This window comes from Falco biarmicus, chromosome 9 (genome assembly GCF_023638135.1).
Source record: "Falco biarmicus isolate bFalBia1 chromosome 9, bFalBia1.pri, whole genome shotgun sequence".
NCBI lineage: Eukaryota > Metazoa > Chordata > Aves > Falconiformes > Falconidae > Falco > Falco biarmicus.
The window spans coordinates 37,363,434-37,385,519 of NC_079296.1; the positions used below are offsets into that span (position 1 = coordinate 37,363,434).

General features: G+C 45.5%; 1 protein-coding gene across 1 annotated transcript in view; it reads right to left on the minus strand.

The window, feature by feature from the left end:
• COL13A1 (collagen type XIII alpha 1 chain) overlaps positions 1–22,086 on the minus strand; it is a 61,090-nt gene that overhangs the window by 896 nt on the left and 38,108 nt on the right. The window contains exons 28-41 of the mRNA XM_056351884.1: positions 21,237–21,290; positions 20,683–20,727; positions 20,185–20,337; positions 19,284–19,382; positions 18,595–18,648; positions 17,743–17,784; positions 17,211–17,237; positions 15,235–15,315; positions 12,770–12,805; positions 10,160–10,213; positions 9,816–9,869; positions 8,970–9,005; positions 4,783–4,869; positions 452–490 (exon numbers count right to left, since the gene is read on the minus strand). Of these exons, the coding sequence (XP_056207859.1) occupies positions 452–490; positions 4,783–4,869; positions 8,970–9,005; positions 9,816–9,869; positions 10,160–10,213; positions 12,770–12,805; positions 15,235–15,315; positions 17,211–17,237; positions 17,743–17,784; positions 18,595–18,648; positions 19,284–19,382; positions 20,185–20,337; positions 20,683–20,727; positions 21,237–21,290 (861 nt within the window). The remainder of the gene's footprint in view (positions 1–451; positions 491–4,782; positions 4,870–8,969; positions 9,006–9,815; positions 9,870–10,159; positions 10,214–12,769; positions 12,806–15,234; positions 15,316–17,210; positions 17,238–17,742; positions 17,785–18,594; positions 18,649–19,283; positions 19,383–20,184; positions 20,338–20,682; positions 20,728–21,236; positions 21,291–22,086) is intronic.

A 22,086-nucleotide genomic window follows, 5' to 3' on the forward strand; every position in this document is an offset into this window, starting at 1 on the left:
CTCCCGTTCTCTCGCGGCGGGAGCACTGCGGGGCCCGGTGCCGAAAGCCCGGCGGGGACGTGCAGGAGCACAGAGCCGCAGCTCAGTCGTTCTGCTGAAAGCGAGCCATGACCCTCTGCCAGCTCCCACCAGCCTCCCGTGGCACCAGGGCTACCTGGGGCATGCCAGCTCCCAGCCTCTGCTGAGTCAACTAGCCAGAAATCTAATCTGTACGCAATTATTACTGCTCTTCAAGGCCAGGCAGCTCAAAGGACACAAATTATCTCCTTTTATCCCATAAATATACAAACAAGGAAGAGTTTTGCTTGCTGCTTTTCAGGGGTATGGTCCTGGAAATCCCATGCATGCCTCCACACCTCTTTTGCTTTTAGCCAGACTCATTGACAAACATTAGCAGGACCTGTAGTACTGCCAGCTCGGCACGGTCACAACATTTCCAGGATTGTTTTACCTTATTCCAGCAGCCTTGAACTGGAAGGCCATCTTCTCCCTGCAAAAAAGACAGGTGAAATAGCAGTTTAGAACACAGAAAAAAGTTCAGAGATCGACGAAAGAAGGTGTGGGTTAAGTATTACAGCTGCAACAAACAGTCTGAACCAGGGCTGGAGGAATATTCCTGAAAGATATTCCTCACCCCTTTGGAGTGACCCAGACTACTGGCTGACATAACCAGTGTAGCTTGAAGCAAGGGCTGAGACTGAGGAGGGGGTTGGCCCGCAGGCTACGCAAGGAACTTAATGTACGTGAGGTCCATAGGCTCATCCTTGTTCTTCGCTGAGGAAGGTGGGAGCACAGGAGGTCCCATTCAGCCAGAAAAATACCGCAGGCAGATGGCAGTGAGTGGAGAGCATGAGATGGCTGGTCTGTGTCCTCAGGCTTGACTCCGTAACGCTGAGGTTGTAAGCAAACCCCAGAGGCAGCAATAATCTTGGGTCCTGATGAGGGTCTGGAAAAAACTCCATTTCCTTTCTGCCCTGTTTTTAAAGGGTTTGCTTTATCATGTGAGAGATTGCCCAGCTGTCCCCTCCTGCCTCTGAGAAAATCCTGCCCCAGGAAAATTAGAAAGGCAAGTGGCTAGGCAGACCCTGTGCTGGTGGAGGATGTCTCAGCTGACTCCCTGAGGGGGAGCTTTTGCCTCAATAAAGTCAGTTGAGGTTTCCGCGAGAATTCCCTGGCACTTCTATAACCCTGACGTCTTGGGCTACACATCCCAAAATGGGAGTGTCGTTTTTAATTTTGTTTAAATTTTAGTAACGTTGAAGAAGGTTCGCTACTTTAAGGGTTGTACTACTAAAAGACTGAGACTATATGGCTGGGAAATGCTTTTGTGAATTACTGCCATTACTTTCATCTCAGTGCAGCCCAATTTGATGTGAGAATACATGATCAGGTGCTCTTCAGCAGGAGATGTAAGGAGATACACCTCTGACATAAGAAGTCAAATACTTCTGCTGTGTGTCTGTGTCAGATTTGTGGGCTATTGCTGTTCCTCAGGAGAACTCAAGACCAGGGAGTGAAATTGTACAACGCACAGTGCAGGCACGTTTCTGTAGTCAAATGACCCAGTTCTCACTTCTTCAAGTACTGCGTGAGAAATCTGCAGTGCATGTCATCCCATTTGAGAAGGGGAAAGGAAAAAAAAAAACCAAACAGAAAAGCAAATGCACAGTAGTATATTGAGAAATAAACTATTTAAAGGACATGCACTTTCAAGGGACCAATGAACTGAATGTTGCCATGATGCTACAACCATATTGCTTTTCAAACACATTTTTTTGGACTGTGGTCTCCTTGTGCTATTTCCTTCCCCCCATTATGTGGAAATACTAAATTGCGGGTTAATTACTGGGTAAATTGTGGCGTTCCCATTGGTACACTGGTGGTGGTAGGAATGACTGGTGTAGTGCATTGCAGGAGGAGATAGGAAGTTAGGTGTATGAAGGAATGGGAGGCCAGGGATCACAGCTTACGGATCAAAGGAAGACCAGGGTCACAAGGAAGTGTTTGTTGCAGGCGACTTTGCTGAGAACGGAAATGCGACATGCTTATTAGTACCAAGTATCTCCTTCCACATATCTCAGATGCGTAAAGCATTAGTTCACAGCCTCCATGGATTACACACATGAATGTGTCAGCTGGATGCTAGGCTTTTAACCTAGTTGGATCAAAAAACATGCTTATTCACGTTCCCAAGCTAGCTTGCATGCCAGAACACTATATATAAAAAAATAACGGCATCTGTATTTCATCAGATTTTTTGGCAAGTTTCCCTTAACAAAAATAGGGATGAAAAGAAGTATACATTCTAACATGGCCATGCAGGGTAAATCCCAACTGAGAGGAGAGACAAGAAAAGAAAGGTAGTCTGCCAGGGCACTGCTAGAATCTTTGCACCTGTGAAATTAGGTGCCTTGTTCAGCTCACTCCATAGAAACCTGGCTGTTTTCAGTGCAAGGCAAAACACATGGCTCAGTGTTTTTTCACCATTGTGGACTGCTCTGGGAAGGTGTGATTTCACCTGTGGGACTGGCAGAAGAGTTTCTTTCTATTACCTGACATTTACGGGGCAGCAACTGAGACTTTACAAGCGGTCACTGTTGCAGTTGCTGCCCTAAAGGGACACTGGCAGCACCCAAAGGAGGGAATGCTGGAAGGAAGACCGTTAGCTCTTCACAAAGGTCAAATACTAAAGGCTTTTAATGGCAATTTCAGGGCTAGTTTGCTCAGGAGACTAAGAAAACCTCCCAAACTAAGTGTGGCTTTTTTCTTTGGCATTTTTCCACCTATTTGAACTGATTGATATCCCATCCCTTGTAAATGGCATCAAACATCTTTAAGTAAGCATAAAGCTTGGAATGACCATGCTCAGGCAAATCTAGTCATGTCAAGCAGGGACTAGAAGGTCAGAGAAGTACAAGTTTCAAAGTATTACGGAGTTGTTGAGACTGCTGTAGGGAGCAAAAACCTCCCGATTGCCGCATCTCCAGAAAATCTCAGAATAAATTGATAGATCAGTGTTGTTTAATGGGATACTTAGAAATCAGTTGAGATTAAGCATTACTGAATACCTCTGTCCTACAGTAGTTGGGTTAGACGAGGCACTAATACAATAATCATCCTTTAATACTTGAATAAGGTGGATATTGGGAAACAGGCGATTCCAAATTCAAGTTTCTTCGATGCTATGGGTACCATTTGTACTTCTGGGGAGAGTCACAAATAGGAACTATCTAGCAGGAATCAAGCATCCAGTTAATACATTTCGCATGGGCTCGCTAACAGGGTAACTCTCTTTTTTCAGTCATGTTAATGTACAGGGTGATTGAGGTAATACCAAGCAGCGTCAGGCTGTGCTAGCCACGTACAAGCTCTTAGAGTTAATGAAGGACATGAGCATTAGAGCTCCTTGCTAGAAAGCCAAGGCAGTGCAGAGGCAGGTCTTCATACGTTAGTCTACTGAAAGCTGTCAGTTTGCAGGCAAAGGAAGAATTAAAGCAGCTGTAAATAAATCCTCATTCCCACTGCATTTTCCCTCGTGCCACAAAGTAATGCTGGCAGCAGCTGTGAGTCTCAGCATGAAGGGAAGGGCCTGTTTCCGACAACAGCAGCGTGAGGAAGGTGGGATGGAGATAGGTAAGGAAGGAATTGCCAGGTGTTTCTAGGGCATGCATCTATTTGAAAGTATCAGAAAATAACAACCAAGATAGAAAAAGCAAACGAGCATGCAGGAAAGGGAAGGTACGCCATACCAATGGGCATGGGGCATCCAGGCCGTCCAGCCCAGGTAACCCCGGCTCACCCTTCTCGCCTTTAAAACCTCGGAGACCCTGTTTATGAAATCAACCACTATCGTTATTTCAGTTAATGCCAGTTACCTCCATGTCACGGGAGGAGAGGCCGAGTCCCCCACTGGGATTATCACAGGGCACTCTGCTGCATACCCATCATACAGATGGCCCGTGTTTTCCGTCTTAGTTTTGCCTGTGTAATCAGTAGTAGCAGTTTCCTTTCTGTTGTCTGCGAGTCAGGAGAGACTTCTCTGAGCTAAATCTGAGAAGGACGAGAATGGTGTTTCCTCTGTCCTGAAATCATCCGTTCTTCCTGTCCTCACTAGGAAACTCAGCAGCTGGATTTCTGGATGGATGATCCACAAGTACTCTGGGATTTATGGCAGTACTGCAGATTTTTGGCAGTTTGCCGTAGTGTATGAGTTTAGATGAAAATGTACACAAATTCCTATATTTATTCATTTGTCTACATTTATAGACAGTATCTTTTGACAGAAACATATCCCTTATGAAATAAGTGAGATTTGTTTTCCCTCTGGGTAATGCAGCTCGAGTGCCCTGTGTTGCTCTCAGGCGATCACATCAGCTGGCTGTTATTCCAAGGCAAGAAAAATAGCATTCAGGTTTTGCCGTTACGTAGACATGATGACATTAAACACCTCCAGAGAAGAGCCACAACCAGCAGCAGAGGAGACACAGGGCTCTATCCACAAAGGAGAAAGCCCTGGGCTCCCAGCACATAGGACACCCCATGTACCCCAAACCTTTGTGAGCTCCGGAAGAGGAAGGAATATAAGCATGGTCACTCAACAGCCTGATTGCTCAAAGGACCAGTGGTTCCCCATCATGATGGCAGCTTTGCCATTGATAGCAGTGGGAACCAGGCTGGGCCTCACCTGAGTGTTGTACTTTTGCAAGACCATTATTTATGTTTTCCTTCTTTCTTCCCCATCAACAAATCTTAAAACAATACATTTGATGAAACAGAACATACCAACGGACAGGGTGCATCTAATCCAGGCGCTCCTTGGTCTCCCTTATCCCCTTTAGACCCTCTAGAGCCTTTCTTGCCCCTCTCCCCCTGTAAATAATAGTTTAGTCCAAGAAAAAAAGAATACACAAAAGCTTTAGGATCATCCATTTCAAACAAATGTCAGCGATAGTTTTAAAAAAGGATAAACATTTAGGAAACATTTGAAAAGAAGAGAAATCTCCCTTTGAGACATTGAGTGGAAAACAACATATGGAGCTACTAACCATTACTTAGCTGCATAAACACATGGGCCATTGCTAAAGTCCCACACTGGTAGACTGTAAGGGCTCTGCATCAAAGGGATTACTAGCGCCTCTGAACTTTATGGGCAGGCCTGCAAGGAGCACTACTCCTCCTCCATCAGCACCATCACTATGAGATGACTTCTCTGGACTTCCTACACCTTCAGTACGGTATACATTTGGAGAGAGAGGCACCCACTGAGAACTGGCTGGCCCTAGACACACAGGGTCCCTCCTCTGCCACAGAAACTCTGGGGAAGCTGCCTCCGATGACCAGACCTGCAGCAGACCCCAGGCAGCCTCTCCTGCTGTGGTAGGAAGGCACTGCCGGCACAGATGCCCTCTGTTGATTGTACTTTTCTCACCACTCTGAATTCTCATTCTCAAAAAAATTCTCACTCATGGGAAAAGGTTAAACTGTTTAATGAACACTGCTTGCCACCATGAGTTGCTAGCATTTCCTTAAAAGCTGGGGTTTTTTTGGGTTTTTTTGGTTTGTTTTTTTTTTGTAGGGGGATGGGGTGTGTGAAGGGGGGGTTTAGGGATTTTGAGAGGTTTTTATTTTATTTTTTTAAGATGTACAATTACTTCTACATCTCACAGCAGCAAAGCTTTAACTTGAATGAGCGTGTTTGCCCGAATCTTACAGTCATTTGTGCACTGGGGTGCGTCAACAATGCTAAATAGAGAAGAGCCAGAGAATGAAGCATGTACTCGGCCCGGACAATCTGCACAGCCTGCTTGTCATTTGGGGCGCTCTGAGTAGTGCTCCCCCAGACAAACCTGTTAGACAAGGGGCTGACTAGCCCTAAGCAGCACAGCCACAGGGCAGCGGCTGCCCCTGGCCCTCTGCTCTGGCAGCACAGACGTACCCCAGGGCGGTATGATTCTTACAGCAGTTTGATACTGCAATTTTTCCGCAGGCTCCATGTTGAGTTACTCCAGAGCCAGGGCAGAGAGGACACAGTTTAACAAATCATAACCAAAAAGGAGGCCTACTCTCTTGAGGAGGGGCAGCATTAGGTCAATGAAAGCCAGCCACGCCACGAATGGGGCTGGTGGAATGCCTAGATGCCCTGTTGGCTCTCCCTACCCAGGGAGGATACATCCCTCCTGTAGCCGGTCAGCCAAGGCAGGGCATAGCATGGGTGTTTGCCAGTTTTCTCTATACCAAATCTTTCTGTATAACAGAGGAAATTCTCACAGCTGCTAAGCATAAAACAGGAAAAGGAGTTTTTGCACAGGGAGTTGCATTTAGAGTCCTTGTGGGGAGTGTTAAAGGAATTAAGGGATAAAATCAGACAGCACAGGTTGCTGTTTCTTCTTAGTAAAAAAAATAAAAAGAAAATGTTAAACCCAAAGCTGGCAAGAGAAATGGATGGGAGAGGAGAGGTAATGAGAAGTCAACCAGAACCAAGCACTGGAACAGAGAGGATAATCCAGGAAAATGAGGCATGGGTTGCTCTGGAGGAAGGAGGAAGGAACCGGGAAGAAAGGCAGAAGAGGAGGCAGGGATAAAGGGGACAAAGGTGGACCTGTAGGAGTGAGGAAGACGCACATACACACAGGAAAAAAAAACCACAGGCATTAAAATAACAGTGAAAAGATCAGCCTGGTAGCAAAAATCAGGGTTTATACTTTTTCAGCTGGGTTACTTGAAAGGCCATCTGTTCCCATTGCTACCTAGTGCCACAATACTCTCTCTACCTGTCCCCAGGTGCAGCTATGCTGACCTCCCACTCAAAAAAGGGCAGCAGAAGCATTTCTGGGATTTCAAACCACTGCTCTGCATCAAGTAATAGAAAGGATTTTGGCAAAGTATTTGGGAGCTTAACAAAGCGGATCCTCATTTTTAATGTGCTCAGCACTGAAAACCTTCACACTGAAGCGCTGTGCTTACTGCTGCTGTCTGAAAGGAAGAGCTGCATTTCAAATGGACACATCTCCCACCTCCACAGAGGCCAGTGTTGTATCCCAGCCCCTGTGGAACAGGGCAGAAGTGGGGTGTTGCCTTCTCTTTTTGACTTCACAGCTTTCTTCTTGTTCATTTGCAAGTCTCCTGACTGCACTGCTGCTATAGTTTTGCCAGCAGTTGGGAGAGACTGTCCCACACTTTTGAGGAGGTTCTGGTGTGGAAGCCATGTGTCCCACTGTAGGGGAGACCCGGTGTTTAGGCTGCAGAGCAAATCCTGGAGAACCAGCACTGTGTCCAGTTCTGCTAAATGGTACTTGTCAGATCTCTCTGATGACTTCAAAGGGACGGAGGCATTCAGACAAAACAGCAGTGTAAAGGGGACTCACCAAAACCATGCTGTTTAGCTCTAAGCAGTAGTGACCTGCTCACAATTTTTGAAGAGGGGAAGCCCCTGTACAAGGACTCAGTGGGAAAAGTGGTATTTTCTAGGATACTACCTGCAAAGATATTGCGCTTGCCCTTTTACAGTCTCAAGTTTCTCACACTTCTCATTTCAAAATATTGGCTACAGTGATGCAAAGTGCATGCATGCTTCAAGGGGCCAACAAAACTTCCCACTCATGCTTTCCAATTCATCGTCTACAAGAAAGTGCAGTTTCATTTTTCCTTTGTTTTCATGTGAAAGCTCAGTGAAAGCCTATCTACAGCTAATAAGGGATCCTTCTTTTAAAGGAGATGCCCAGTTTTACAACCAACTGAAAAAGTCTAGGAATTCTGTTAAAGTATTTTTTGTTTAGAAGCCGCACAAACAAAATAAAACACATCTTAGTGAAGGGGAAGTTAAGAAGCAAAGCCAGAAATGCAGTGATTAAAAAAGGGGAGAACTTCAGAGCTCCCATGAAACGTGGACCTTTCTCCCCTAGTTTAAGATGCCAGTTGGCTACTGCTTTCCAAAATTGCCCATTCTGTGCAGAGTAAGCTCAGAAATACATTGCAGATAAAGGACAGAGAACACTCACTATTGTATCAAAAGCAAATTCATATAATGAAATCACCACACAGGCACATGCACTGTAAAACTTTACATTTTCAGATAAACTTAGGTGATACCAGAGTCTTATGAAGAGAATGTATGTGCGAGTACATGCATAAAGACATACAAATCTGTGCTATGTTGAACTACTTGACGTATTTATAAAACTATAATCTTACAAAGTCTAATCCAGAAGACATTTATATTTCTAACTATAAATTATATTCAACTATAGCTCTCAACTGTTTTTATCAAAAAGATTCAGAGCCTTAACAGGCAAGAAATTCCTTACATTGTGGAAAACCTGATGAAAAAGCAAGGATTTTCTCAACATGCACTTTTTAGTAACGTTTATTTTTCTGTAACACAGGTGGTATGACAGAAAAGCAGCCATTCATGTTATTGGTTTTGACCCAAATCTTCACCATCACATCCATTCAGGACAATGCCTGAGGAGGCTTCGTGTCTGATTCTTTAAGATAGGTGAATTTAATTTATTTTTTCCAAATTTCCATCTGCCAAATTCTCTGGAGGATCATTTGCTAGAGGGCAACCTTCTTTTTTTCATGTTTCAGAGGGAATTTAGAAGTAACGTAATAAGATTTGCTGGCTCTCCTCAGTTAATTCTTATGGGAATCGCTACACACACCAGTAAATAGATACTCAGGATTTCCTAAAGCATATCATGTTAGCCTAACTCTACTACACCTGAAGTCCCATGCTTCAGTGAGAAGAGAGCTGTGACAGCAATGAACACATTAGAAAATCCCTCCTATAGTTTTCATTTATACAAGCTACAGGTATCACCTGCTAAAATACAAGTTTGTAAAGTTACTTATATGAAGGTCAAGCAGGCAGAATTACATGCTAGCTACTTAAGGTTGCTCAGGAGTTAACCGGTCTTTCACTGTGTGAAGACATTAGTAACTAAATGCAAGAAGTTTGCCTGGTAACTTACCCGGATACCTTTGTCACCAGGTAGACCTTGTAAACCCTGAAATACATCAACACAAAAAGAAATATTTTAAAATAAGTAGGCCCCATTGTATTCCCACTCAAAAAGAAGAATGTGTGCCCAGTTGTTTGCTTTTACCATTTGTACCAATTGCTGTATGGTTAAAAAAAAAAAAACCAAAACCAAACAAACAAAAAAAAAAACCACCCCGACAAAAAATTTTCCAGCAGACAACCTCCTTTTCACCTCCATTAGACCACCCAGGTTGTAACACCACTTCTACTACTCTAAGGGTTCTTCAGATAAAATACGAACTAGCTCAAAGAATGCAGCCCCTGAAAAAACCAGCAAACACAACAAAGCAGCTCCATGATTACATAACACTACAGTTCCAACATGGGCCCCGTTTTGCAAAAAATAGTCCCAAACAGTGGAAGTAACCTCACTGAAGGCAGCTTTTGTCACTGCAATGACAAGACAGGCCCTCCCAGACAGGTGGGAGGCAGGCACCCAAGCTGTGGAAAGGGAAACAGAGCAGATGTGCTCAAAAGCAGCTCTTTGGGCTAAGACAACATGTCCTGGGAGTCCTGTGCAGCTTCTTTTGGCAGTTTGAGGACCAAGGCGAATTAGTTTGCCTTCAACTTCATCCTCCTCGTTCTGAATCATTGCTCTGAAGCTACCAAGCTCTTTCTGTTGCTCTCATAGTGTAAATAGGTTTGCAACTTTGGTTTTTTATCACCTAACGTAGCTGAAACTGCAAATGCTGTATTACAGCAGCACCTTAAGCTATCAACCACAGCAAGGGAAGAGGCACTGTAGGTAAAAAATCCCTGGTACTTCCATACTTACAGGAAGCCCTGCTGGCCCCATTGGTCCGACAGCTCCAGGATCTCCTTTACTGCCCTGAAATGAAGACAAGAGAGTAGAAAGTCTTACATTCCTATTCAGTACAAACAGGCAGCACAGCAGTGCCTATAACAGCACTATAGAAGAAAAGTAAAGGACCCCTTTCAAAGCACCTGAAAACCCTGAGGATGAGATACTCAAAATTCAAAGAGGCCCAGCTGAGGGTCTTACATGCACGAGGAGAGAGCGGTTCCAGCTCTAGAAAAACGTAGAGCTTCACCATCACAGAGACTTGCGGTATCTTCAAAGAAATTACAGAGCATTGGTCCGTTCTGAAGAAAACTCACCCTTTCTCCTTTTGGTCCTGCTGGTCCCGAAACCCCAATTGGTCCTGGAGTACCCTGTAGTTGTAGGAAGGAAAACACATCAGGATATTTTTATTCCAGGGCCTCATTAAAGGCAGGAGACACTGCTGCTCCTTTAGGAAAAAGCACAGCTGGGAAGGACAGTCTGGTGGTGGAAGGCATCTAGCACCACTACAGCTTTCAGTGTTGGTGGCGATGGATTTGAAGTAGCTGTTACAGGCAATTTGAAGAACATGGGAACTACTGTTACATTAGATCACACCAGCACCATTTTACAAAGCCTTATTTTTAATTTTGAAGCTCTCTCTTGACAATTGTTACAGCAGGCATTGCTACCAGTTCCACAGGAGGGATTTTTTTTCTCTCTCATTTTCTATCAGACAAGGCTGAAAGCTGTAGCAGAATAAAGGTCATTTAGATATATGATAATAAATTTTCTTTTCTTTTTCTTTATTTCCTTATTTTCTCTTCCCCGCCCCCCCCCCCCCCCCCCCCGCCCCGAAGTCAGTTGAGTTGAGCAAAAATGAAAGAGGTCTGTTACTTGGTGGCAGGCAGCCAGTCAATCATGCAAGTTTAAAAACAACATGCTGCAGAGGTGAATGCAGATGTGTACCTACACAGATGCAAATGAAGGGCTATCATTCAGTCCCAGTCCCTCTGTTCCCTTTTTGCCATTTATGTCACTCCACCAGGCTCCCAATCATGCTAACAGGAAAACACAGTCTTTTTGCCAACCCTCTGACACAGGGGCCATCTCCCACTAGCATACCAAACTTACTTTCCAGTGCTGCTGAGACTTGCTTGGGCTTTGGGAAATTAACCGAAGATTATCTTTAATGCCGGCAACAGAGCAGTTAGGCAATAGTCCTTCTGGCTAGGCACTTTCAATTCAGCATAGACTCCTTGAACTTGTTGTGGAGTATTCCCACTGGAAGGTCTCTTACAACTCTCCCAGACCACATTCTACAGTCTAGATAAAGGATAGCTTTCTAATCTGCGGTGTGCAGTACGCCCACCTAACTACATAGTATAGACAGGTGTTTACCTTCCTAACCCTGTATCACATGCTTTTAGATCAGCAAGAACTTTGCTAACCGTGTAGGTATCGAGCCACAATTCCTTCATGGAACCTCGACGAAAGGATACCTTTGAGGCTCATTACCTGCCTTCTAGGAAGACCAAAGGAAGACGCTTCCAGAACAGGGACACCTTTCTACAGCCTTATGGAAAAGGTCTTGCACTTTTTAGTGTGAGCTTGTAATCCTTAGGCACTAAAGTAACCCCTCCAAAGTGAGCAGGATGACTCATGTGGATCAGGAGAGCTTTTCAGACAAGTTAAGATCTGCAGAATGTAAGCGGAGAAGTAGCTCGTGCAACACAACTTCAATGTAGTGAAGGAAGTGAGAAAATCAGGTTCTCCCTAGGGTCATGCACAGGAGTTCACATCACAGAAATCTCAATTGCCTGCACATATGCATTATTTTAAGATCATTGAGATCTCGCCACCACATTTATAAAGTTAAATCTACAGTTTCCCGAAACAAGTGACTATATAAGCTGCCATTCAGATTCTGTTCAGAAGTTAGAGCAGCTGAATTGTTTCCAGTTATGCTGAGAAGGAGAAATTGCTTTTTCTTTTTAAATAGTCAAATGGATTGTACATGAGCGATGTGTGATTTCCCAAGAGGGATTAAAAAATATTTGGCCCTTTAACAGCCAAGAATAGCATTCTGTTACCCAACGACAGCAGAATGGCTTGCAGAACCAGGTTAGCGTTACTTGTCTCACTCTGAATTTGACAGACTGAGAAACTTAGGCACAAGGAGTTTGTTTCCTTCACATCTCACAGTGAGTTAGCAGCAAGAAGTGGGGCTCTTGCATCTTCCCGCTCCACTATTAGATGTTGCTGCCTCTCAGAGGTATATATTAAACTGGAACACACCCCACCACTGGCACCCCCAGGCAGCTGGGACTAAGCAAAGCATGTGTGGAGTTGCTGAAGTTGCATGGCATTCTGCTGCTGAGAGGCGAAGGGCTAGTCCTGCTTGCAGGCGGCCTTTTAGATGCAACTTCTTGCGGTGAGCTGCTTACCAGGCTATGGAGAGGTACCTGTAAGCATACCTGCAACTCACAGCGATGCAGCCTGAAGTGCCATGTGTGAAAACAAAGCACAAAGCTTTTTGCTCACAGGACAAGACACACAGTCATTATTATGCCTAAGGCAAAACTGAAGAACAACTGTCCCTACAAGATGGCAAGCAAGGCTACCGTGGAGAAAGACAGGATGGAGACCCCTCACAATAAAGAGGACAGGAGAACAGAGCAACATGGAACCATGCAGAGGTTTCATTCATCTTGTTATTGAGATAAAGTGGAACAAGTAGCCTGTGATCCCAGGATCCAGACAGACTGTAGTATCAAAAAAGACAAGCATGTGACAGCACTTCTCAGTCTAAGTTTAACCCCCCTCCCAAGCCTGCTTTGGGAGAAAAGAAGGTTATTCCTGGTGTAAACGAGACTCTGGTGGAAGAGACGAGACAAATCACGATACTGGGGAGGAGGAACGTAGGGTAATGGAGAAATGGAACTCACCGGTGGTCCAGGCCTGCCGTCTAAACCTGAAGCACCCTGAACAGACGGGGGAGGGTTAACAAAAACAAGGCAAGAGGAGAGGGGAGGAGGGTGAGGGGGAAAGGAGAGGGGAGGGGAGAGGTGAGTGAAGCAGTGACTTGAGACAAACATATGCTTGCAATAAACAAAAATTAAGATCTCAAGGACAGGTGATGGTACTTACAGGCAAACCAACAAAAACATAGAAACACTGAATACATATAATGTTGACCTGCAACTTTTAGATCCCTTTGAGAATGCAAATTTCCCTCTCTATGTGCCACCAAGAAAACCCCTGAGGAAGAAGCTGTTCTGTGACAGGTGGTGAAAAGGACAATGTGACAGTGGAGTTGAAACTTGCATTGCCTTTGCAGCAGACTAGGCAACACAGATGAGACACAAGGCTCAGAGGACCAGAGGCCTGTGGTTACAGAGGCATTTACAAGCAGAACAGAGCCATCGGTCCTACCAAGAAACCCAAGTCCTGTAGGACTTCCACGCTTAGCTCCAGGCTTGCTCCACTCTACGTCCAATTGTTCGGAAGCTTTTAAAACAGGTGGCTCATCTTCCTGTGTCACCAGTGCAGATTTTCACCAGATGAAGATTATGTGGCACTTTTCTGAACATTTGGCTCTTGCCCTGAATTTCCTCATCCATAAAACTTAAGAGTGGCTCTGCCCAAGGCCCATCTAGCCCAGTGTCTTGTCTCTTGACAGTGGCTAGGAGACACTCAGCTTGTTGGCCATAGGGAGAAGCCCAAGGCTACTGCAATCAGTGCTGAAATGTGCTGAAATTCTGGCATGATGTCAAGTCCTAAGTAACACATGAAAAGGCAGCAGATCCAGCTGTGGGATTTTACAGAGTCTGTCTTTGAAATATTTCAGTACCTGTTTGACACTGCATTTAGTGTGACAGGCTGAAAACACACTGGATTGGGCATGGGAAAGCTCATGAAGAGACTTAGGCAGCTCTGAGGAGGAATACAGGATCCACAGTATCTCGCTGATCTTATTAGCAGCTCACTAATCTGTGCTCCCTAGTTGGCCAGCAGATATTGTTGATCCAAACACAAAACATTTCTAAGAGGATGCTTCTGAGCTGGTCTTCCCGTCTCCACAGCTCAGGAAGAGTGATGCAAAGAGCTAAGGGACTTTGGTTTCTCATGGGGCTCACTGCTGTAGGAAAACCAGGTAGCATGTTCCCTGCCACGCTGATAAGCTTGTCAGGATAATTGCTGGGGCATCTTCTGCTCAGACTGTCATAAAAGCCTCTGTCCCCTGTCCCGATACCCCACAGATACCCCACTGAGGGAATAACCATTTACACAGAAAGCTTCCATTTGCATTTCTCAGGGCAAAATGGGGACTGGGTTTTTCCTCCTCTCTGCTTCGCTGAGGCACGATCTTCTGCATTTGAGCCTTCCAGAAGTGTGGCTTTCTCCCCCCTTGCTCTGCACAGAGCCACAGTGAATACATACATGATGAGGTTGCTTGAGAGCCTAGCTACATGCGATGCACCCAGGCCCTAGAAGGTAACTGCTATATAGCACAATAAAAGGAGGAAAATGTTTTACAAACAAGGACACGCACATTTCAGTCAGGGACAAGGGATCTGGGTGATCAAACACAGGCCAACAAAGTCACACAGTACACAAGATGCGCTTTGCGGAGCTTGTTTCCAGGCAGTGTGTTCAGCAAAGGGAGAGGGCGTGCTCTGCCACTGGTGCTTTTTATGAGGAGAGAACTCGGGGGCTGCAGAGCAACTGGGTGGAACTAGTTACCACTAATTCATTATCATCTGTCAGCTCAGACAGCGGGAGAAGAGGCTTTTTACATTGTGAGCTTAGAGCTTCGCAACGTCTTCAGGTTTGTATCTCTAAAGCTACTGTAATTTCTTTATCATTCTGCCAATTCCCCCTTGCTAAGCTAAGCAGTGCACTAACACTAGTCTGATGTGGCTGAGTTCACATATAGCAGGGAACACAGCAAGCTTCTACCATGTCAGGGGAAGCATTGATTCCGTTGCAGAAGTGAGAGGAAAGTATCGGCTAGTGAAGAAGCTGACTCCATTCAGAAGCACAAAGCTTTGTACAAAGTTTGGCCCAGGTGACAAACAGCTGGAAAAGTGTTTTCTTTTTCACGTCTTTTTGACTTCTGTTTCTGGTCTTGTGAAGTGCGAAGAACCCACAGGAAACCTATTGCTTGTTTTTCCCAATCCTGCCAGAAGCAGGAAGAATTAAAGTGATCAAGGATCTATTTTACAGATCTAAAAGATAAAGGCTCTGTACAGAAATTGAGGCTTTAGGTTTAAAAAGCAAAGACACAGTTATTTATAGATCATCTCTGACTTTACGTGTTAAATCCCTGTGTGCGTCTCCTATTGAGGGATCTTTTTACAGCTGATATAAGTTTGGCTCATAAAGTGCTGCTTGCTTCCTGGATACTTACGGGTAATCCCAGTGGCCCTCTGTCTCCTTTTTCACCCTGGGCACCCTTCTCTCCTTTCAGTCCATCAATCCCTGCTTCCCCCTAAAGGAAGGATGAAGCAGAAAATAAACCCACCATAACACCACTTATATAACAAACATTCCTCCTTTCAGAGAGCGAAGCAGCAAAAAGAATACAAGAGGCAGCAGAGTAATGCTTTAGCCCGAGTCTCAGCCCAGTGGAGAAAATCAGTACCAGCCAGACAACCTCTGTGTAAGCACCTCTTTTAAGTCAATGGCAGTAAAAGGACATTCAGGCCCAGTGCTTAAAGACGGCCAAAGGGGAGCTGAGCTCACTTCTGCGTTGCTTTCCAGGCTATTGCAGGGAATGGCAGGTTAATGTAAGTAACTAGAAGTTGTCTGATAGGGTGGTTTTACATTTTAAGATGTGGATCCACTGGAAGTGAATGACAAGCGTCTATAAGCTTTGAAAAAAAATCATACCGAAATAATTTTTGGAAACACTTTTGTAAATGAAAAGGCATCGATTTCAACATTTGGCAAAAAATAATTTCATCATTTTTTTCCAACTATATTTTTTAAATTCTGTATTATAAACTATAAAGCAATATTAAACAAGATACTCCTTTTTCATAAATTCAAAATGCGACCCAAAGATCCTGCTCCCCTCCTTCCCCTCCCCCTTCTTGTTCATAAGGCATTTTAAAACATTATTGTGGTTGCATTTTGAAACAGCAGTGTCAGAAGAACCGTGTTTGCACAGTAACAGTAAGCCTGCTTGCTGTACTCTCCTACCACTGTAAGACAACACATTGCTGACTCACTCTGCCAGCGCTCCGGTTTCGATACAGCCGTGCATCACTGCTCTACACCAGCATTTGGCTTGAGCACATGCCTGGAAGAGTTACTTATTTCTGACATGTCTGCAAAGGGTGTAAAATGCTCTTCTTTCCCGCTACTGAAAGCCTCATTACAAAAAGGCTTATTACGGGTTGCAGGGATGGAACAAAAATTTCCACACTCAGGACATCTCGTTGCACCTGCTGATTAAGTCTACACAGATCCTCTGTTCAAGGAGGAACTGGTGCAGTACTGCCCCTGCCTACACTCCAGTCTGTGCTGCGCCAGGCTCACCTGCGTTTGTTTGGCACATACCCCAAAGACAACTGCCTCTGTGGAAGTTTCCTAGACACTGGATAGCAGTGGCTAGTGAGGTACAGACAAGCAAGACAGATAACTATCTGTAATCAACACTTGGAGAAAAGATGAATCAGGATAAACATACCATCCCCTTTAGCACTCAAATAGCGCTGGTAGCCAACTACTGAGCGTAACCAGAAGAATTAAGACACTTTCCGTATTTTCCAATCTTTGCCAAGAATGTCAGAGGAAAAAGACCGCTCTCTACTGTCATTTGTCATATGTACTGACATACATACATGTCTCATACTGAACATTTCTACTCAAATATTTTTTTCATCTCAGTACTTTTTTACAGCAGGCGGACCAATGGTGTATTCTGAGCATAAACACATGTAGATGGAGATTAGAAAACTCCTCATCACCAAGGGCAGTGAAGTTCTTGAGTGGCTTTACAACAGAATTCACAGGGTATAGAACCTGGCTAATTTTAAGCTAGAGCTCAGTTACTTAGGATTGTATGACAGGCTGTTCATCCCACTGTACATACCTTCACCCTTCAGACAAAGATTTCAACTATGTTCTCATGGGAAGATTTCCAAGGGCTGGTGACTCCCCACTTCTCTGAGTGAAAACTGGAGGGAATGACCAGTTTTCTGGGTCCTAAAGTGAGAGCTGCTAATCAATTTTTTTCAAGAAAATACCCAGAAGGATCTGTCCTCTTACCACGATGGAAGAAAAGCATCACTTGATAGCTAGGAAGTTGATACTGAAGGGAATTCTTGCACCTGGGACAATTCTCTTAAAATTTCAGGATGTAGTGTTTTACAGCCTTACCTTCGGTCCTGGGAGGCCCTGAAGACCCTGTATTTGGGATGAGAGACAAGATATGAGTAATGTTTAAGGGTGTGCTTTAAAATCCAGGTTTCCCAGTTCAGTGTGCAGTATAGAGTTTTCCCTTTCTGTCACAGTGACGGCACAAATGATGAGCCTGAAAGCCTCTTTATTTGTCCAAAGGGCACTTCATGTACTGTCCTCATCTGGTAATGAGGAGACTCTTGCCAAGGACAACCTGGCTTGGGCTATTAAGACCTTTTCTGCAGTTGATCCCTTTAATCCCATCCATCCCGTCTTGCTGCTGTCTTCCCTTTCATCTCAGACTAACATAACGTTGTCCCTCTACCTACCCAGCCCATCATAGCTCTGACCTACCCTGGGGAGGTGGTTTTTGAAGTGATACTAATCACGTCCCTGTTTCAGTGCTCCGGTGTTTGTGGCTCTTTTCTCTGCCCAGAATCTTCCCCAGCCACTTCCCGCTCTATCCTTATTCCCAGTGCCTTGCTTCTCAGGTGAATCACTCAATACTTACTGAAGGTCCTGGTGGGCCTTGGGGACCAGGGGGGCCAGATATCTAGAAAGCAATGCAAGAGAAGTCGCTGTCATAATCTGCTGCTCTCAGAGGAAAACTGCTGAGAGGGGAGGCAGGGCACAGGGTGCAGCAGAGCCTTACCAGGCTTGGAAACCTGGACTCCCCCTAAGGACCGAGTTCAGAAGTGGCAACAACCCAGGACAGAGTAGCTGAGAAGCAGCAGCAGGGCTCTGGGGAGGGTTATGCCGCAGTTGAGGATATTTAGGAGGAGGGAAAGCAGTGAGTTTTTTCCAGAAAAAGATCCACTGCCACTACTCTACCACCATTCCTGCAAGGAGGCTCAAGGCCAACAGCTAGCAGCTGTTTCAAAAGATAGGAAAGAAGGTGGCTGTCTCCACACATACAGAAGTGTATTGGATAGCCTGTGGGACTCCCTGCTGCAGGGCATTACAAAAGCTAGGGGTGATCTTTGAGGGGAGAACAGGCAAAATCAAGAATCAAAATCTATTGAAATATATATGCATGTAGATACATGTGAGTATTGTTCAGGAAATCCATTCACCACAAATGCCAAGGAAAATATTTGTCATGCTTTCTACAATCTTCTAGTCTTCCCCAGGCCTTCATTATCAATTGCTTGTTGTGAGATAGATTGTTCTTGTGTAAGGGAAAAAGTAGGGCATCGGGAGCTAGAGGTGGCTGGCAATTCATTCGCACAAGATGAAACTTGCTGTCCTCAGTGAAGGGTGTGTCATAAGACAGTGGGACGTGCTGGTTGCCAGCAGCACTGCTGCCAAATCATGCCTCCCCAACTGCTGAGGTTGCAGAAGGAAAATGGGAAAGGTAACGTACCGATTCTCCCGGATTTCCTTTGTCTCCACGCTCCCCAGGCTCACCCTTCTCTCCCTGCACACAATAACAGACCCTGTCACAACCAGGTGCAGTCTGGGGCCTCACTGCATCAGAAGCCACCTGTGAACCACCCACCCGTATGCTGGCAAGCAGCAGTTCCCCAAAGGAGGAGATGGAACACACCATATCTTCCACAAACAGCTCACTTGCGGCTCTCCTGCACCTCTGCTTCCCGAGGAGACACCCTACAAAGAGGGAAACCTCCAGGGGCGGTATCTCATGGCTGTGCAAGGGGAGTGCCACAGGACTTTGCTTGCCTTTCCCCAACAGCAGCCTGACACCTCTCTGCTGCACTACAGCCCCTAAGGGAGGGGCTATGGCAAGCAGGTTGACAACAGAGTCGTGCTGCCAGCAAACTGGGCATCTCAGCTGACAGAGCCGTGCAGGGGCTGTGGGCAGCCACCAGAGCCAGCGCCTCCAGACTGCAACGGGAGCAGACACCCAGCCAGACCCCTGCCAGTCGCTGGAGACCTGATGGACATTCAGTGACACCTAAGCCCCTAACTAAGGGGTAGGGGTTTGAGGCTCCTGAGATACTCAGCACTTTGGGAAATGAAGCCTTGTGCATTGCTCTGCGCCGTTTTCTCTTTGCCAAGCAGGAAAGAGCAGCCTGCCTTTTTCATTCTTACTGTCAATCCTGGAAGTCCAATGGGACCCGGCAATCCTGGTGGTCCTGGCATCCCTTGGTCACCTCGTTCACCCTTCTCTCCAGTGGGGCCATCAAGACCCTATGGATCAAGAACGATTTGTGGATTCTTTGCAAAGCTAAGTCAGGCAGACACACAAGACATAGCTGCAAGAGCTGAGACTGGCTCTGGTTACCGCAAGAACACACTGAAAACCCCAGACAACCATCTGGTGCCCTGGGAAATGCAGGGCTTCACTAGTATTGAAACGGGACATGCAAATGCCTGAACGTCCTCCTCTCATCGCGGACGTGCCAGTGCCCAGAGTGGGGATGGGGTACTGCTTTCCCGCCTCCACGTTCTGCTCATGGTTGTGCGGTTTGCTGGAGTTCACGCTAGAAATCACTCCCCAATAGCCAGTTGTGACAACAAGAGTTTTACCCTAGTAATCTTGTAGAAACAGAAGCTTCTTGCATAAAATCCTCTCAACTAGTGCTGGGGACACAGAAGTTGTGACAGTCTGTAGCTGGGAGACTGGGTACTCTGCCCCAGTTAGTGGCAGGGATATAAGGGGTTACCCCAAGCAGTTGCCTTCCTAGGAGGGCATGCATGTTGGTACCTCAGCCTCCTCACTCATGGTCAGGCCTGCTTGTTTACAGTGGTTTTTCAGTTTAAGCAATACACCAGGCAGCAAGCTGAGGAAGTGACACAGTGCCCAGAGAACAGGGCAGGTAGCTGGGGACAGCCGCCTCAGCAAGCCAGGGAGCCAAGACATCACTTCCATATTGGCACGCTTCACACAGCAGCAACGAGGTGCCTCCAGCACCCACCTCGGAGGGGCTCTGAGGTATCTGAGAAGTCCCAGGGCCTTGCCCCATAACCTGGACAGCTTCAATTTACTCACCGGTGAGCCGGCTTGTCCTGGTTCTCCCTTATCGCCCTTTTCTCCTGTGACCCCAATATGACCTGGCTCTCCCTTCATTCCAGGTAGCCCATCCTTTCCTGGAAGTCCATGAGGGCCAGGGGGCCCTACTTCTCCAGGCTTGCCACGTGGTCCCTAACAGAAATCCACACAACATAAAGTGAAATATTTACAGCTAAGAGTAAGGTTACTCCTGCAGAGCGACTCCCTGGACCAGAGTCTCTTTCACTGCTCAACCTCTCACTCACAGTAATGCCCTCTGAGGAGTCACGGGCAGGACAAAGTAGATTTGCCATGCCAACCCAGCTGCTCCTTATAAGTTAAGACTTTGATAAACCATTAATGCTCATTTTTGCGAAGCAAAATACTTTATTCCACTGTGGGAAAAGCAACTGTGCAATGTCAGTGACAGAGATGGAACATACTAACTCCAGATAAGAACACTGAAGGAAAGAGCAATTCACAGAGGCAGTGTCTTACCTTTTCTCCATCATGGCCTGGAGGACCTGGCAAGCCAATTTCACCCTGAAACACAGAATTGGTACTTTGGCAGTTTGAAAGCAGCTGTTCTGACTCCTTCTGCATGGCACCGTGATGATGAAGGGTGGACATTACAGAAACAGTCTGCAGGGACTCTGGTAACTAATAGTCACCAAGAAAAAAGCATGGAAACCCCTGTTGAAACAAGCCACATTGTGTGACTGCCCAAGAATTTCACCAGCCTTGTTTATCCTGACTGATAGTTCACAGTCCCCAGCCAATACAATCCCCACACAGGGATCAGTTCCCATAAGCTGCTTCCTAAAGTGGAGGGCAAGTAGAAAAGATCCTTCAGATCTTTCAGATAAGGTGTTATCATTGTGGGAAAAGATATTTTCAGGATATTGTGCATGAGGAGTGGTAGAGGCCAGCAGGACAGTCTGATGATGCTGAACAGGGAGAATAGGAGCTTTGGGGAAGGTTGTGTGTAGAAATTCTTCCTGCACCACTCCTCTGTTTCCCTTAGCTCTGCGAGTATGGAACTGAGCAAATACCTTCTGTCCTGGTGGCCCTGGAGGTCCAGCCACACCGGGAAGTCCTGGGGGTCCCTAGATAAAGAAAAACTCATTTTCAGATTACCCAACAGGGCTTTTACTTTTGTGTTTTGAAACCAAACAGCTTTTCTGAGTTTAGGGGGAAATAGCTGGGGAATTTTCCAAGGGACTCCTAAAATTGTATTTGTGTGGGAAGACAAATAGTGACAGTCTATTTGTGAAATATAGACAGTGAAAGTGAGCAAAGGCCAGTCCAAAGTGAATTGGTTTTATGTATGTATTTCTTTATACTTTCATAGAAGAAAACAAAAATGACCACAGCTATTTGCTTGTGAAACAGAGATGAACTTAACAAGGTTTTCCCTTCCTATCTACAAAAGTATATGTTTAGAACAGAAGTCATAGGAAACACTGCACTACTTAGATCCCAACCACAGCTTAAACAGAGCTAAATGGCCTCACATTTCCCAATTGGTCTTGGCAGTTACCACTTTAAGGAGACCTAGGGAGCAGTCTGGCCTAGCATGTGTTAACAACTGTGTGTCATATTGCATTTTAAACCCCCAGCTTTTTTCCTAACTGGGTTTCTTCTCCTGAGAAGAAAAATACAGGGACACTTTTTCCCTTATTTTGGCTCAAAATAACTACTTTGCCTCTCTTTGTCTTCAAACAGCTTGTAGTCACTGCTGTTTTAAATGATTGTTTTTGTACAGGACTGTTACGTCAAGTTATACTTACCAATGGTGAATATGTCCTCCCCTCCCATCACAGAAAGTGTCCACCACAGACTGCCAGTATAAGCTTTCTTGCAACGCACCCAGAATCTCCTTTTTCACTGCTTTGGTCAGCC